Source organism: Oncorhynchus gorbuscha, linkage group LG24 (assembly GCF_021184085.1).
Source record: "Oncorhynchus gorbuscha isolate QuinsamMale2020 ecotype Even-year linkage group LG24, OgorEven_v1.0, whole genome shotgun sequence".
NCBI lineage: Eukaryota > Metazoa > Chordata > Actinopteri > Salmoniformes > Salmonidae > Oncorhynchus > Oncorhynchus gorbuscha.
Window position 1 is genome coordinate 37,066,314 of NC_060196.1, and position 18,142 is coordinate 37,084,455.

Sequence of the window (18,142 nt, forward strand, 5' to 3'; positions counted from 1 at the left end):
TGTCAACACTCTCCGTGGGACCTCTGGTGTCAACACTCTCCGTGGGACCTCTGGTGTCAACACTCTCCGTGGGACCTCTGTCAACACTCTCCGTGGGACCTCTGGTGTCAACACTCTCCGTGGGACCTCTGGTGTCAACACTCTCCGTGGGACCTCTGGTGTCAACACTCTCCGTGGGACCTCTGGTGTCAACACTCTCTGGGACCTCTGGTGTCAACACTCTCCGTGGGACCTCTGGTGTCAACACTCTCCGTGGGACCTCTGGTGTCAACACTCTCCGTGGGACCTCTGGTGTCAACACTCTCCGTGGGACCTCTGGTGTCAACACTCTCCGTGGGACCTCTGGTGTCAACACTCTCCGTGGGACCTCTGGTGTCAACACTCTCCGTGGGACCTCTGGTGTCAACACTCTCCGTGGGACCTCTGGTGTCAACACTCTCCGTGGGACCTCTGGTGTCAACACTCTCCGTGGGACCTCTGGTGTCAACACTCTCCGTGGGACCTCTGGTGTCAACACTCTCCGTGGGACCTCTGGTGTCAACACTCTCCGTGGGACCTCTGGTGTCAACACTCTCCGTGGGACCTCTGGTGTCAACACTCTCCTGGTGTCAACACTCTCCGTGGGACCTCTGGTGTCAACACTCTCCTGGGACCTCTGGTGTCAACACTCTCCGTGGGACCTCTGGGTCAACACGTGGGACCTCTGGTGTCAACACTCTCCGTGGGACCTCTGGTGTCAACACTCTCCGTGGGACCTCTGGTGTCAACACTCTCCGTGGGACCTCTGGTGTCACACTCTCCGTGGGACCTCTGGTGTCAACACTCTCCGTGGGACCTCTGGTGTCAACACTCTCCGTGGGACCTCTGGTGTCAACACTCTCCGTGGGACCTCTGGTGTCAACACTCTCCGTGGGACCTCTGGTGTCAACACTCTCCGTGGGACCTCTGGTGTCAACACTCTCCGTGGGACCTCTGGTGTCAACACTCTCCGTGGGACCTCTGGTGTCAACACTCTCCGTGGGACCTCTGGTGTCCCATACGGCCAGGAGTCTTTCCTGGATATGATCTGACTAGGTAAAACTCTGGGCCCTGGTTATAGACTACAACTAGGGACCAGGGTTTGTCCTGAATATGAGATCTAAGCATGGGACTTGACTAGGCAAAACTCTGGTCCCTAACTAGCAGAATGTGTGTGAGACCAGGATGATGGTTCACCCACAGAGAGGTACATCTACAGGTCAGGTGAGGTCTTACCTGTCCCAGGTTGATGTAGACAGCATTCTGGAGGAACTCTGAGGCCTCCATGGCCCTCTTCTGAATGGCTAGCACCCTGACTGCCTTCACACACGCCTCCAGCTCTATCACGCCTGCATTCTTATACTGGGGGAGGAATGGAAGGAGAGGGAGAGACAGGGATAAAGAGAGAGAACGCAAGAGGGCAATAAGAACAGACAAGGCCCAGGCTCAGCATAAGGAAAACGTAAGAAACCAATGAGGACTACATTGACTTTTCCCACCCGGCGTAATAACCTGAACCGATGTATTCCATCATGTCTCTTTCCCTCTCTGTGCTCCAGACATCATTATCAGATTACTGATTCTAGTTCATGTGGTGATACGGCACCTCGGTCGTTCATTATTACTTCGTGCCACATGGTTCTTTCAGGGGAGTCCCGGGTTCTCCCCAAGTAGCAGTTCTAATGAAGTAGAAACCTGAGTGGAGGTACAACAGTGCTCTCACACCCCACCCACTCCTATCCCCATTGTCTCCTTACTAAACTGCAATTCATATTTGAATGGCCCTGTCGTGTTGAGATAATGTAATTTAATTTGGAGTGAACTAGTTACAGGTATAAGGGCCAAGGGAGGTCAGAGCAAGAAGCCAATTATAATAGTAGAGATAAAGAGTTTCAGAAGGCCTACTGAGATATTATTTTGTAGTAATTCATTTTACCCTTATTTTACCAGGGAAGTTGACTAAGAACACATTCTCATTTACAGCAACAACCTTGGGAATAGTTACCTGGGGAATAGTTAGAGGGGGGGGGGGGGTGAATGAGCCAATTGGAAGCTGGGGATGATTAGGTGACCGTGATGGTATGAGGGACAGATTTTAGCCAGTACACCGGGGCTTACACCCCTACTCTTACGATAAGTGTCATGGGATCTTTAGGACACCCTTTTTTTAACCTTATTTAACTAGGCAAGTCAGTTAAGAACAAATTCTTATTTTCAATGACGGCCTAGGAACAGTGGGTTAACTGCCTGTTCAGGGGCAGTACGACAGATTTGTACCTTGTCAGCTTGGGGGTTTGAACTTGCAACCTTCCGGTTGCTAGTCCAACGCTCTAACCACTAGGCTACCCTACTGTCCCATCCGAAAGATGGCAATTAACACAGGGCAATGTCCCCAATCACTGCGCTGGGGCAAAGGGGAGGAGAAAATATTTGACTAGAGGAAAGAGTGCCTCCTCCAACACTACTTCCAGCAGCATCTGGTCTCCCATCCAGTGACCAACCCTGTTTAGCTTCAGAGGCAGCAGTGGGAGGTGGTATACTGCTGTGATGTTACACCTCTGTGTTTTTACCCACAAGCTTTAAGGTTTGTTTGTTAACACATACCTGTGCTATACCAGTAAAAATAGTTATCAATAGATCAACAATGCAATTAACTAATGTCTTTTATTTTTTTAAATGGCAACTGATAGAGTTATAGGGCATATGAGATGACCCCACACTTCCATTTGGCTATTAGTAACAGACACTGACGTCATTCTAGCTAAGCCTTCCACCGTTGACTCTCTGAGTGCACTCAGACGGTTTCTCCTGTAGTCAGCATGTAGTAGTTTGTTTACAGTGAGACGCCCAACCATCACTGATACCTAGTGCGCTACTGTCCCCTGGTGGAGATGTTGAGAACTGCAAACTGGATCGTGGCTAATGGAACAGTCCGCAAAGAGCATTGGTCTTCAAAGTGCAAACACTGAAACATCGTATGTAATAAAGTATGTAGGAGCATTCAGAGCGCTGGTGTCTGCTTCTTTCCTGTGATGGATACTTTTTGTACCCTGCACCTGAAAAACAGATAGCTGTACATACAGTGCTTTTGAATGATTCTTGTTCCTACCTTGCCATAGTAGGAGATGGCCTCCTTGTATTTCTCTATGATGTCCTCAGGGCCCAGGCAGTTCTTGGCCCGACCGATCTCACTGCTGGTGTCTGCACTGATCCCATTGGCTGTGAGGGCACCTGGAGGGACGGGGAGAGAGAGCGCGAGAGAGAGGGCACGAGAGACAAGGAAAAATTACATTAATGACCGGGATGATTGTCAATGTTCAGACCCATCCACCACTTGGTTCTTCACATCCATATCAGCATATCAGTGGAGGCTGCTGAGGGGAGGCCAGAACGGAGCAAATGGAATGGCATCAAACAGATGGAAACCATGTGTTTGATGTATTTGATACCATTCCACTGATGCCACTCCGGCCATTACCACGAGCTCATCCTCCCCAATTAAGGTGCCACCAACCTCCTGTGATGCATATGGCCAAAGTCACAACAATCAACAATGACATACTCACTGGTAAACTGTGTATAGCCTATCTGAGCATACACATTTAACTCAGCCTCGAACAATAGTTTCAGACACCGAGGTAAAGACAACTCTCCATGATTGCCATGCATTGTACACAACAATCTCTAAATAAAAGCCCTTTTGAGGGTCACTGTGCGGTTATGTGATCAAAATGACGCTGACTTCATCATGTGCTCAGTAGCTTGGAATGTATCAACTGAAATGGTTCAAAAATGAATATGTGCAAGGAGAATCTCTCCTCTACCTATCTGATTTGAATACAAATGTAGTATTGATAGAACATTGCCTAGCAACAGCTCGAGCTGGCTCCGTAGCAACGGCGTCGCGGCAATGTCACTATGACACAGCGTTACACGTGACTCATAAGACTGGGAACACATGCAGGTACTAGAGATGTATGCGCTCACTGTCCTGTCAGCTGTTTCGGATCAAAGCTCCTGCTAAATACTCCTCTGTAGCGCAGTTGTCGAGCGACGCGCTTTGCAACACCAGGAAAGTGGGCTCGATTCCCAGGACCACCCCATCGTAAAACAGGTACGCATGCATGACTAAGCTGCTTTGGATAGAAACGTCTGCTGTAGGGCATATATTATATTTTTGATATAGTAAGAGTAAGTGTTAGACAACTTGTTACAGTCGGAGCTACAGCACTTTACACAGAGCCCTTGGGTTGAATGGTTTAGTAAAACCGACAATAGTTCCTAAAAAAGGAAACATAAGAGCTTTCTGCAGTATTTCTTACTGATAGGTTGGCCCGAAATGTCTCACACTGAACACTTCTACATTTGAACTTGAGGCTACAGGAAATGCACTCAAACTGGCCAGCAGCAGACCACCCTGCACCACCCTGCATCCCACTGCTGGCTTGCTTCTGAAGCTAAACAGGGTTGGTCCTGGATGGGAGACCAGATGCTACAGGAAATGCACTCAAACTGGCCAGCAGCATACCACCCTGCACCACCCTGCATCCCACTGCTGGCTTGCTTCTGTAGCTAAGCAGGGTTGGTCCTGGATGGGAGACCAGATGCTGCTGGAAATGGTGTTGGAGGGCCAGAATCCCCCAGGGCAGTGACTGGGGACATTGCTCTGTGTAGGGTGCGGTCTTCGATGGGACGTTAAACGGGTGTCCTGACTCTCTGTGGTCACTAAAAGAGCCCATGGCACTTATCGTAAGAGTAGGGGTGTTAACCTCAGTGTCCTGGCTAAATTCCCAATCTGGCCCCCATACCATCACCGTCACCTAATCATCCCCAGTTTACAATTGGCTCATTCATCCCCTCTCCTCTGTAACTACTCCCCAGGTCAATGCTGTAAATGAGAATGTGTTCTCAGTCAATTTACCTGGTAAAATAAGGGTTCAATAAAATTAAATAAAAATAGTTTGGATGCCTCAATCAGCAGTGTTGGGATTTCAATAGCAACATCGCCACCTCCTGGTGCATGTCTAAATTTATTTGAAATAATAGACCAATCACTTCCTTTAGAAATCTAATAGGAGGTTACGTGGTTGTTCTTCTACATAGTGTTGGATATAATGTCCTTGAACATGATTTTAAAATGGTTACTATTCATTGATTAGAAGAAGAGGTCAATGGCGTGATCAAGCATGAACGCCAAACAACATTAACGCTGACAAGAATAACAGAAATACAATCCCTGCCTTAAGAGGGGGAAAAAAAACATCCATTTTGATTTACCAGTGGTGGAAACAATCAAAGTTGGAATCAGATGTCGTGCAATGGGTTGTTAGCCTGGTCCCAGATCTGTTTGTATTGTCTGGCCTTAGTCGGAGAGACACCGCTAACAGATGTGAGAACAAGCTAGGGAAGTTGTCATCACAAAAAGCATATGGGACGTTGAATGAAAGCAAACACACAGACAGACAGCAGGAAAACACACACAGGTGAGATGTCTAGGTAGAAGTAGAGCTACGCAGTGCAGGCCGGTTAGTGTCATACCATACCTGGGTCAATGAGTACCTCCTGTGCCCCTACGGTAACAGACACACAGAGAGAGAATGAAGGTTCACACAGTGCAGTTAGTTATTGAAGCAATGTTAGTCCCCAAACAAGCCACTTTTCAGCCGGTTCCTTGAGACTTTCCCATCCCTCCCTGCGCTATAGTAGGCTAATGCTAATTACTTGTACAAGTAAAAGCTAAATATGTGTTGTTATTTAGGGGTTAAAGTAAGTGACTAGTTAATCATATTAAGTAAAGATATGGGTGAATGGAAATATGATAGTAAATAAGGTTCAGAACAAATGGGTTAGGATGTGGGGGCCACCGGATGTCTCAGGTAATGTTGTCCAGGGCACAGAACAGAAGTAGCTGGGCTGAGAAAAGCAAAGCTTGGGTTGCCATAGTAGCTGCAGTTGCTTGGGCCACACAGATCTCTTCCTTCCAGCGGTCATAAAAATCACAGCTCATTCAGAAACCTCCGGACATCTTCCACAACTTTTTGTCTTAATTAAATGTCGCCAGATTAAAAAAACACATTGCATGCCACCACAACAACACAATCCACCCTCCAGAACCACATCCAACCCCACCTCTCCAACCGTACAGACAGCCCCCTGAGCCACCACACCTCCTGAAACATCTCCACACTCTTCATTTTATAAGAAACTTCAAACCTAAGGCTCGCAGCGACCATCCCTTTCAATAATAACACCGGGTCTGCCCCCCCCCCCCCCCCCAGAACCGGTTCCTCCTTGGCTTGGCCAAACAAAAGGTTCAACAAAACACATTTTACCCCTTCACTGCTTGTACACCTCATGCCCCATCACAAACATCCCCACAGAGAAGACCACCCCCAACCTCACACACAGAGAGGGGAGTGCTGCTTACCTGGCCGGTGTCTCTTCCCTGCGTCGGCTGCCTGTCCCTGGCCCTGTGCCAGGCTGGGTTTGCGTCCAGAAGCCTTCCCTGCTGTTCCTCCAGGGTAGTGGAAGATAACAGAGGCTGAACACAGGCCCTCTAACGCAGCTGGAGAACCAAAACACAAGGGAGATGTTATGATACTCTGTTTCATTGACACAAGTATTTCTAAAGGGCATTCTGTATGTACGGCAAGGGTGGCGAACAGTCCTCCTGGAGAACTACTGGGCTTGGCAGGTTTTTGCTACTACCCTGTTGTAGCACACCTGACTCCGATCCTCATCTGGTTCAAGGTCATGGTGAGCAGGTGATTAACAGAACCTGGTGTGTTATAGAAGGGTCGGAGCAAAAACCTGCAGAGTCTCCAACCCTGCTTTTTGGGATCTGAGAAAAGAGCAGGAAGAGGAGGAGCCATGTCTTACCCCCCAGCCACAGGAAGTCATTGACAGAGCGGAGCAGCTCCACAGCCATGTGATAGTGGACCAGGGCATCCTGCAACATGCCTGCCTGCAAACACAGGTCCCCAACGTGCTTCCTCATACGGCCCTGGCAACGCTTCTTATAGTGCCTAAATGAGGAGGGAAACATCAACTAGAGTGTCAGATGTCGTAGAGATATCCATAGACAATACAACTTTGTCCACGTTACAGCGAACAATTATCCAAGTAGGGTTTACTTTTTAAATCCTTTTTACAAAAACCCTCTTTCGTTGTCTTCTCTCATTCGTACGGTCTCCCAAACATAAGTCTTCATTTTAGCATAATGTATTTTCTTACCCAGGTACCATTGGGTGCTAGCAGAGGAGACTCGCTGTTGAATGAATCTCATCAGTTACAGGGGGTGCGTGTGGGGTGGGACAGCACAAGCAAGGGAGACAGGGTTTTGGGAGGGGAGAACCCAATAGAGAGAAATAACCAGAACCACCCTGATCCTGAAGTCTTGCACATTAAAACACACAAGGATTGAAGAGGGGGCAGACATCACCACAGTTTGTCATTCTTACAAAAAGAAAAACAGGGGCCAGTTTAATACGAGTGCAAGACCTCTGTCTAACTCTTTACTGGAGCCTGAGATACTGGGAAGGTCAAGGGTCAAACCCACCTAACATTGTTTAACCTAGAGAGCATGATGCTGTGTCAATGGGGCTGATTTCCACACCATTAGTGAATTAATGGTACAATAGCTCATACTGTTCAAATTCAGTATAATGAGTCGGGCCCAAACTTTTCAGTTGAAAAAAAGTAGGCCTGTAACCATTTGTTAGCTTAGTTTGTGAAATTAAATGATGAGCAATACATTTTGTATGGTCTGCTGAGAAGGACGTTGACACCATATTGAAAGTCATGCTTCAATAAGTAGGTGCAATAAGAATCCTAGCAAAAGTTGAAGCATCCCTCCATGAATCACGGATATACGAGATCCGTGTTAAAGTGTAGTAGCAGCAGAATATAGAAGACGTGAGATCCATGTTATAGAATGTGTGAAGAATCAGAGTATCAGACCTTATTCACCCAGTCATGCTCGGGTCACGTGACACAACCTTCCCAATCATCAAGTTCCTGAAAGGCTGGACAAACCTTCACAAGCCTCAGTCACGTATTCTGCACATCCAAACTATCAGCTCCTTCTGAACTCTTATGGTTCTATTTCATACAGAGTTGAGCGGAGCGATGAGTTTGGATCTAAGCTATGAACCCATGCACAAGAACACTGAGGTAGGGCCTGGGCAGTGTCTCCTTTAGGGCTGGGGCTTAAGCTGATGGAACTGGGATGGACTTAATAACTAAAGCAATTTGTCTAACAGCGTCTCACCTTTTCACACCCAACAATAAACTCACAGGACAGTATGAAAGGAAAGAAAATGAGAAAGACAAATAAAGTAACCAAGATAAAGAAAAAAAGGAAGCAACATTTTTTTTAAACAAAAATAAACAAGGAAATAAACATGCAGGGTTCAGACGGTTGTCCTTAGCAACATTAATGTAATGACAACGCCATCTTGACAATGGACATCAGAAACACTGAGGTCAGGATTTTTCCAACACCACATAACAAACATTAGCACAACAATGTTGTTAGTGTAATTACCATCACCTTGTAACAATCATGAAACAACCATCTAACAACCATTACATGCTGAGGACAGCACATGCGCCATCGTCCGCTTATTCACTGTGTCCTTCCAGACGTGATCAGGACACGCAGGTTGAAATGTCTAAATTAACTCTGAACCAACTATATTCATTTGGGGACAGGTCAAAAAGCATTAAACACTTGTGGCAATTTAGCTAGCTAGCTTGCTGTTGATAGCTAATTTGCCCTGGGATATAAACATTGGGTTGTTATTTTACATGAAATGCACAAGGTCCTCTACTCCGACAATGAATCCACAGGTAAAGGGGTAAACCGAGTTAGTTTCTATGAATCTCTCCTCCTTCAGGCTTCTTCTTCAGACTTTATATAGAGGTTGGCAACCAACTTTAAGGTGCATTGCCGCCACCAACTTGGCTGTTGTGTGGACCTCAGTTCATATTTTAATTACCTACGTTGGTTTATGCCCCTAAAAACCAATGAGGAGACGAGAGGCGGGACTTGCAGCATGTCAAGCGTCACAAATAGAACCAAGTTCTGTGGGCCCAATGATTGAATAACATGTGTGTGTACATTTATTTTGCCACGCTCGCGCACGTAACGCGAGCGGTGTGGTCAGCATGTTAGGCTACACTTGTCAAATATAGTATTCAGGCATTTTATCAACTGTAAAACTAATACTCTGTTTATACATTCTGCAGTCACGGTACAAGCACATAGAAAGTGTTTAATAACCAATTATCTTGTTGGTTCCAAATCCATTCAACAGCTGAAATATTACATAGGCAGCAAAAAATGTGGATGATTCCAAACCTCTAAAAGCCAAATAGAGTGCAGAAGAAAAGACAACTCACCTGCTATCAGTGTCCAGCCCCACAAAGTCTTTCTTCTCAAAGGGAACACAGAGCAGTGGTATCTTATCCCCAGACTTGTCTGTGGCTCTATCCAGCCTCTTGGACTCCAGCACAATGAAGATAGACTCCACAAAGTCCTCCACCCTTTTCTCCACATTGGGACAGTCCTCATAGCTAGAGTAGAAGGCCACATCCGTCCTCTGCTGCTCTGCTATCTCCCCCTGCAGCCCGAACACCAGGAGCCGGGAGTCGTACAGTGTGGCTCCGAACACCTCCTTCTGACTGTGGAAACGGTCCAACGTCTGGGGCCACTCTTTAGCCGAACCACAGGTCGTCACAGAGATGAGTCCCACCACCTAAACAGACAGGTCTTTATTATTCCTGAGAGGAAATTATTGCACAGGACAAAAAGACACAGATACTGCAGAGCAGAGATTCTCAAAACCTTCCTCTGGGACCTCCAGACGTTTCACCGTTTTGTTGTACCTCTAAACTAACACAACTACTGTGATTCATGTAGTCAAGTGCTTGTTGATTAGTTGAATCAGGTATGCTAACTCTGAAATAGTTCAAATACATGGAACAGCTGCGGATCCCCAAGGAGAGGTTTGCGAAAGGCTGCCATGCAGGACACATTAAAAAAACTAAGCGCATTTCTGAAACCTAAAGACGGCAGAAAAATAGGAACAATAAAAGCCACAAACCTTGCGGTGTGTCTGGAAGTCTCCCCACTCGTTGTTCTCCGGGAGGTAGTGGTGGCGGTAACGGATGTAGAGGTTCCGCTGGGAGTCCCGGATGGACACCTTCGTTTCAATGGCACGAAAAGGCAAAACACACAACAAAATAGGGATCATTTGATAATCAGCATCCAACAATAAAACATTTACATAAAAAACAAATAAGTTTGCCGGGGGTTACATATTTCAATAAATAATAACACATAGGCCTATGTGTGTCCCAAATGCTACCCTATATAGTGCACTACTTTTGACCAGAGCGGGCCCTGGAACAGGGTGTAATTTAGGACAGACTTATAGCTAGTACACATGGACGCTGACCTGGGCCACAGAGGCAATGCGTTTGTAGATCCTGAAGAACTGGTCCTCAGGGACGATGCCCACAGGTTGGACCACCACCAGGACCGTCTGATGGTCCTCAGCACACTGCATGTAGTCTGGGACACTCATCTCCTTCTCATGGGCTCTGGGGAGCAGGTGAAACAGACAGAAACATATTGTGGCGGCCTTTAATACCTAGCAACTTCGTCAACAGGTTCGCACCTCGTGGCGTAGCAGTTAAGGTATTGGCTTGACAGTCGCTGGACCCGCATTAGAGTCCAGGTCGGGGTGACCCCCTGAATTTGCTACATTGGTGTGTGAGGGACTTGGTATAGAGAAGAGTGGGGACACGGTCTCCTGAAGGAAGGGGGTAATGCAGCGACCTTTAACCAATACCTAACGACCTCGTCAATTTTTCTGACCTCCTTGCTTAGCTGTTAAGGTGTTTGCTTGACAGTCGCCGGACCGGGGTTCGAGTCCCAGTATGATCTTAATTCCTCAACATCTAGCTAAGTTCCATCCACACATACCACAGTCAAGATGTGACATCACTGACAGAGCTAGTAGCACACTTGATTCAAAAGCATTCGGACCATAACCAGGTCACTGCTTGGTTGGAGCAAAAGCCTGCACCCACCCAATATCTCAACTCTCTCACTAAGGTTATTTTAGGTTACTATTGACAATACAGTCGTTCGAAGGAATTGCAAACTACCATACGTCGCTTGCGTGACGTGTAGTCCATTCTTAACAACACCGACCATAAAGACAGTTTCAAGCTGGAGTGTAAAGGAGCTATCTAGCTAGCTAAAAACAAAGATACTAGTATACTGTGCTAGCCAACCCAGTCAGCTAGCCACATGGCTAAGATACTTTTGTTACAGTAAGACACTAAACTTCAAAAATGTAAATTAGGAAGTCCTACATGTCCAGTTTACTTTCATTCTACAGTCCCCATTTATATTCAGGAATGGGATTATTTCTGCCATCAATATTTACAGAAGAATGACAAGTTTACCTAGCTAGCGACACTGACGGTCTCTAGTTAGCCAATGTTGGTATGATACCTGGTTTTTAAACTATCGTCAGGCTTGTTGCCTCCTCAGCCACAAACTGGAACATTTATTTATCAAAACATGCCAAGAATTGACGTTACCTTGATATATATTGTGACAGAAACGTTTGACAGTCCAATTCTCGTTCGTAAAAATAGACAGCTTCCCGAATGAACTCTTCTTCTCTATCAGTTACATTGACAAATACTATGAATAGCGTGCATCACTGCCCTCCTATGTCCACTGCTGGTACTGTGGGCTCCCATACTCCCAATATGTTGCTGTGCAACCTGGAATTTAGATTTGGTTGCACTACTGGCAACAACAACAAAAAACATAAACCTGGATATTACATTGAATGGCAAAAATATATTTGCAAAGTTGTTAAATTTGTGTTTCGTATACATTGTATTATCTCACCCATGAAAATGAAATTCAGCAACTCTTAGAGAACGGTACAATGATACAAATGCTTATTTTATGTTAAACGTAAAACCAACGCGTTTCTGCCCTTAGATTTCGTTGCTGTTTTACAGATTGTTATTCTTACAGACTGAATAAAGGGAGGCTTTCACACATTTCAAACCCGCCTCCTATTGGTCCGATTTTTGCAACTAATTTACCAATCACATCATGTGTTGTGTTGTATTCCCATTGTTATTGGCACCTGAACCCATAGGAGACCATTTTTAAATATATAAAATCCTCCTTCACATAATAACTACATTTGTATTCTTAGTTGGATACCTGGTATTTTTATGTGAATACTTTAAATCCAGGCTGTAAGATTTACCGTTGGATTTTGAAGAGTATTCTTTCTGAATACCTTGATGAGTTTCGTACTAAAGACTCTTACTCAACTGTTTGTTTTTGCTCTCGTAAAACACAGGCTAGGCCTACTTGAAACCAATACAAATTGAGGAAGTGCTTGTGTGTGAACAGAATCACACAGCAGTGAAATGTATTTGCTGCATGGCTTGATGAGGTCATTTCCACTCAGCTTCTAAATCAGTCGTTTTTTTATTGACTTATACCTGGTTGTAATACACAGAACAAAACTGTAAATGCAACATGTAAAGTCAGTGGTGTAAAGGACTTACAGTTGAAGTGGGAAGTTTACATACACCTTAGACAAATACATTTAAACTCAGTTTTTCACAATTCCTGACATTTAACCCGAGTAAAAATCCCCTGTTTTAGGTCAGTTAGGATCACCAGTTTATTTTAAGAATGTCATAATAATAGTAGAGAGAATTATTTATTTCTGCGTTTATTTCTTTCATCACATTGACAGTGGGTCAGAAGTTTACATGCACTCAATTAGTATTTGGTAGTATTGCCTTTAAATTGTTTAACTTGGGTCAAACATTTCGGGTAGCCTTCCACAAGCTTCCCACAATAAGTTGGGTGAATTTTGGCCCATTCCTCCTGACAGAGCCGTTGTAACTGAGTCAGGTTTGTAGGCTTTGCTCGCACACGCTTTTTCAGTTCTGCCAACACATTTTCTATAGGATTGAGGTCAATGCTTTGTGATGGCCACTCCAATACTTTGACTGTATTGTCCTTAAGCCATTTTGTCACAACTTTGGAAGTATGTTTGGGGTCCATTTGGAAGACCCATTAGCTTTAACGTTAACTTCTTCAGATGTTGCTTCAATATATCCACATAATTTTCCTCCCTCATGAAGCCATCTCTTTTGTGAAGTGTGCTTGTCCCTCCTGCAGCAAAGCACCCCCACAACATGATGCTGCCACCCCTGTGCTTCACAGTTGGGATGGTGTTCTTTGGCTTGCAAGCCTCCCCTTTTTTCCTCCAAACATAACGATGGTCATTATGGCCAAACAGTTCTATTTTTCCTTCATCAGACCAGAGGACATTTCTCCAAAAAGTCAGATCTTTGTCCTCATGTGCAGTTGCAAACCGTAGTTTGGCTTTTTATGGCGGTTTTGGAGCAGTGGCATCTTCCTTGCTGAGCGGCCTTTCAGATTATGTCGATATAAGACTCGTTTTACTGTGGATATAGTCTCCTCCAGCATCTTCACAAGTTCCCTTGCTGTTGTTCTGGGATTGATTTTCAGTTTTCGCACCAAAAGTAAGTTAATCTCTAGGAGACAGAACGCGTCTCCTTCCTGAGCGGTGTGACGACCGCGTGGTCCCATGGTGTTTATACTTGCATACTATTGTTTGTACAGATGAACGTGGTACCTTCAGGCGTTTGGAAATTGTTCCCAAGGATGAACCAGACTTGTGGAGGTCTACAATTTATTTGCTGAGGTCTTGGCTGATTTATTTTGGGCCTTGAAATACATCCACAGGTACACCTTCAATTGACTCAAATGATGTCAATTAGTCTACCAGAAGCTTCTAAAACCATGACATCATTTCCTGGAATTTTCCAAGCTGTTTAAAGGCACAGTCAAGTTAGTGTATGTAAACTTCTGACCCACTGGAATTGTGATACAGTGAAATATGAGTGAAATATTCGGTCTGTAAACAATTGTTGGAAAAATGACTGGTGTCATGCACAAAGTAGATGTCCTAACCGACTTGCCAAAACTATAGTTTGTTAAAAAGAAATTTGTGGAGTGGTTTTAAAACGAGTTTTAATGACTCCAACCTAAGCGTATGTAAACTTCCAACTTCAACTGTAAGTAAAAAATATTTCAAGGTACTACTTAAGTCGTTTTTTGGGTTATCTGTGCTTTACTTTAATATTTATATTTTTGACAACTTTTGGACTCATTAAACACAGAGACATCTTTTGTAAATAATGTCTGAGTGTTGGAGTGTGCCCCTTGCTATCCGTACATTTCTTTTATGGTGTCATCTGGTTTGCTTAATATAAGGAATTTGAAATTATTTATACATTTACTTTTGATACTTAAGTATATTTAAAACCAAATACTTTTATACTTTCACTCAAGTAGTATTTTGCTGAGTGACTCACTTTTACTTGAGTAACTTTCTATTAAGGTATCTTTACTTTTACTCAAGTATGACAATTGGGTACTTTTTCTACCACTGTGTAAAGTGTTGATTCCATGTTTCACGAGCTGAAATAAAATATCCCAGACATTTTTATACACACGGAAAATTTATTTTTCATCTTTTGTGCACACATTTCTGAGTACATCCCTATGAGTGAGCATTTCTCCTTTGCCAATATAATCCATCCCACCTGACAGGTGCGGCATATCAAGAAGGTGATTAAGGTGCACCTTGTGCTGGGGACAATAAATGACCACTTTAAAATGTGCAGTTTTGTCACACAACACAATGCAACTCAATGCACAATGTCTCAAGTTTTGAGGGAACGTGCAATCTGCATGCAGACTGCAGGAATATCCACCAGAGAATGGAATGTTCATTTCTCCACCATAAGCCTCCAACGCCGTTTTAGAGAATTTGGCAGTACGTCCAACCGGCCTCACAACCACAGACCACGTGTAACCACGCCGGCCCAGGACATCCACATCCGGCTTCTTCACCTTCTTCATGTCTGTTGCGTTTATATTTTTGTTCAGTATGAGTCTTAATCTTATTTGACCTACCAAGTGATAGGATTAATACTTAAATAGTAGATCAATAGATGAACAATTTCACAAGCATGGATAAGTCTTGGATATTTGTACTGTTGTCATTCCACCACTAGATGGACACATGTGCAGCATCAGATAAGGTTTTACAGCCAGTTCCCATCCAGAGCCATGCTGTATATGTGTACCCACGGCTCTGTTCCTGTCAACATAGAGGACAGCCTGAAATGAAAACGCTGAGTGGGCTTTAATTATTAACTTCCTGTGCCCGATCATGTGTCAATGTCAGGCCCTGTACACTGAACGATTACAAGCAGCCAGGAGTGTAATGTTGTTCTTACTTCCTTTATTCTCATGTCGCATGTTCTCATCACAACCAGTGACAACTCTTCATGCTCTTTTGAGCCCCACCTGTTTACCTAAAAAAAAAAGTTTTGTTGTTGCCTGTTTGCATGTTATTTTGGCATTAATATGTCTCACATATCAGTTTGCAAACAATGTGCCAAAAAAATAATAATTTAGTTAATAAAGCCGCATACAAACATGGTTTATTTTTTGCTTTCTTCAATAAGGCAGATCCAAAAAGCAGGTGTTTCATCCAAGCTCAGTGTTTTCTGTGGTGGAGCAGCCAGTAGAAAATACGTAGCGTTGGGGTTGGCAATGTTCTTTAGTTGCCCCACCACGACAGAAAGCACTGAGCTTCGCTGATAGCCAGGTGTAGCAGTGGTAAGGATTCACTCCATGGTGCTGAAAAGAAAGCTCTGCTGTTGGGGCAGCTTTATATAGGCCGTAACAGTTTGTGGGCACTTTTGTCACCGTTAAAGTGCAATTAATGTGTTGTGTTGTGACTTTGCTGGCATGTATTTAAAAAAAATAGTTTGTAGTTTGCCCCACCAAGATTTACATGTTAAAATCTCCACTGATCACAACACACGTGAGAAAACAACTTTTATAGTGTGAGCAAGTTCAGTGGTTTCCTGCTCTTCCCCCGTGAGATGGATGTGTTGATAAAGAGTCTTTTTGCTTTTCCTACACCTACAGTGCCTTGAAAATGTATTCACCCCCTTGGCATTTTTCCTATTTTGTTGCATTACAACCTGTAATTTAAATTATTTTTATTTGGATTTCATGTAATGGACAAACACAAAATAGTCCAAATTGGTGAAGTGAAATTTAAAAAATTACTTGTTTCAAAAAATTCTAAAAAATAAAAAACAGAAAGTGTTGCGTGCATATGTATTCACCCCCTTTACTATGAAGCCCTAAAAAACATCTGGTGCAACCAATTACCTTCAGAAGTAATGTATTTAGTTAAATAAAAGAGCTCTTCAAACAGGTCAGGGACAAAGTTGTGGAGAAGTACAGATCAGGGTTGTGATTTTTTTTTTACATCAGAAACATCCCACGGAGCACCATTAAATCCATTATTGAAAAATTGAAAGAATATGGCACCACAACAAACCTACCAAGAGATGGCCGCCCAACCAAAACTCACGGACCAGGCAAGGAGGGCATTAATCAGAGAGGCAACAAAGAGAACAAAGAGAAACCTGAAGGAGCTGCAAAGCTCCACAGCGGAGATTGGAGTATCTGTGCATAGGACCACTTTAAGCCGTACACTCCACAGAGCTGGGCTTTACGGAAGAGTGGCCAGAAAAAAAGCCATTGCTTAATAAAGAAAAATATAAGCGAACACGTTTGGTGTTCACCAAAAGGCATGTGGGAGACTCCCCAATCATATGGAAGAAAGTACTCTGGTCAGATGAGACTAAAAAGTTGCTTTTTCCCATCAAGGAAAACACTATGTCTGATGCAAACCCAACACCTCGCATCGCCCTGAGAACACCATCCCCACAGTGAAGCATGGTGGTGGCAGCATCATGCTGTGGGGATATTTCGCATTGGCAGGGACTGGGTAACTGGTCAAAATTGAAGGAATGATGGATGATGCTAAATACAGGGAAATTCTTGAAGGAAACCTGTTTCAGTCTTCCAGAGATTTGATACTGGGACAGAGGTTCACCATCCAGCAGGACAATGAACCTAAGCATACTGCTAAAGCAACACTCGAGTGGTTTAAGGGGAAACATTTAAATGTCTTGGAATTACCTAATCAAAGCCCATACCTCAATCCAACTGAGAATCTGTGGTATGACTTAAAGATTGCTGTACACCAGTAGAACCCATCTGACATGAAGGAGCTGGAGCAGTTTTGCCTTGAAGAATGGGCAAAAATCCCAGTGACTAGATGTGCCAAGCTTATAGAGACATACCCAAAAGACTTGCAGCTGTAATTGCTTCAAAAGGTGGCTCTACAAAGTATTGACTTTGGGGGATGAATAGTTATGAACACTCACGTTTTCTGTTTTTTTTGTCTTATTTCTTGTTTGTTTGTCAATGAAACATATTTTGCATCTTCAAAGTGCAAAATGCATGTTGTAAGAATCCAATGATACAAACCCCTAAAAAATCTATTTAAATTCCAAGTTGTAAGGCAACTGTACCTGTTACTTAGTTATCGTGCATTTTCTTACATGTACAGTTGAAGTCGGAAGTTTACATACACTTATGTTGGAGTCATTAAAACTCGTTTTTCACCCACTCCACAAATTGCTTGCTAACAAACTATAGTTTTGGCAAGTCGGTTAGGACATGTACTTTGTGCATGACACGAGTCATTGTTCCAATAATTGTTTACAGACCGATTATTTCACTTATAATTCACTGTATCACAATTCCAGTGGGTCAGAAGTTTACATACACTAAGTTGACTGTGCCTTTAAACAGCTTGAAAAATTCCAGAAAATTATGTCATGACTTTAGAAGCTTCTGATAGACTAATTGACATCCTTTGAGTCAATTGGAGGTGTACCTGTGGATGAATTTCAAGGCCTACCTTCAAACTCAGTGCCTCTTTGGTTGACATCATGGGAAAGCCAAGACCTCAGAAAAATACAATTGTAGACCTCCACAAGTCTGGTTCGTCCTTGGGAGCAATTTCCAAACGCCTGAAGGTGCCACGTTCATCTGTACAAACAATAGTACGCAAGTATAAAAACCATGGGACCACGC

At 43.9% G+C, this 18,142-nt stretch overlaps 1 protein-coding gene across 2 annotated transcripts in view; it reads right to left on the reverse strand.

Annotated features, from left to right (window-relative positions):
• The window catches only part of trappc9 (trafficking protein particle complex subunit 9), a 329,423-nt gene extending 317,645 nt beyond the window's left edge, over positions 1–11,778 (reverse strand). Inside the window, exons 1-9 of one of the 2 annotated variants that reach the window (XM_046325760.1) lie at positions 11,635–11,778; positions 10,479–10,623; positions 10,125–10,223; positions 9,421–9,776; positions 6,898–7,043; positions 6,446–6,583; positions 5,562–5,588; positions 3,128–3,249; positions 1,255–1,380 (exon numbers count right to left, since the gene is read on the reverse strand). In XM_046325760.1, the coding sequence (XP_046181716.1) occupies positions 1,255–1,380; positions 3,128–3,249; positions 5,562–5,588; positions 6,446–6,583; positions 6,898–7,043; positions 9,421–9,776; positions 10,125–10,223; positions 10,479–10,607 (1,143 nt within the window). In that variant the 5' untranslated portion in view covers positions 10,608–10,623; positions 11,635–11,778. The remainder of the gene's footprint in view (positions 1–1,254; positions 1,381–3,127; positions 3,250–5,561; positions 5,589–6,445; positions 6,584–6,897; positions 7,044–9,420; positions 9,777–10,124; positions 10,224–10,478; positions 10,624–11,634) is intronic. The other variant, XM_046325762.1, reaches the window with a different exon arrangement.
• Positions 11,779–18,142: the final 6,364 nt, after the last annotated feature.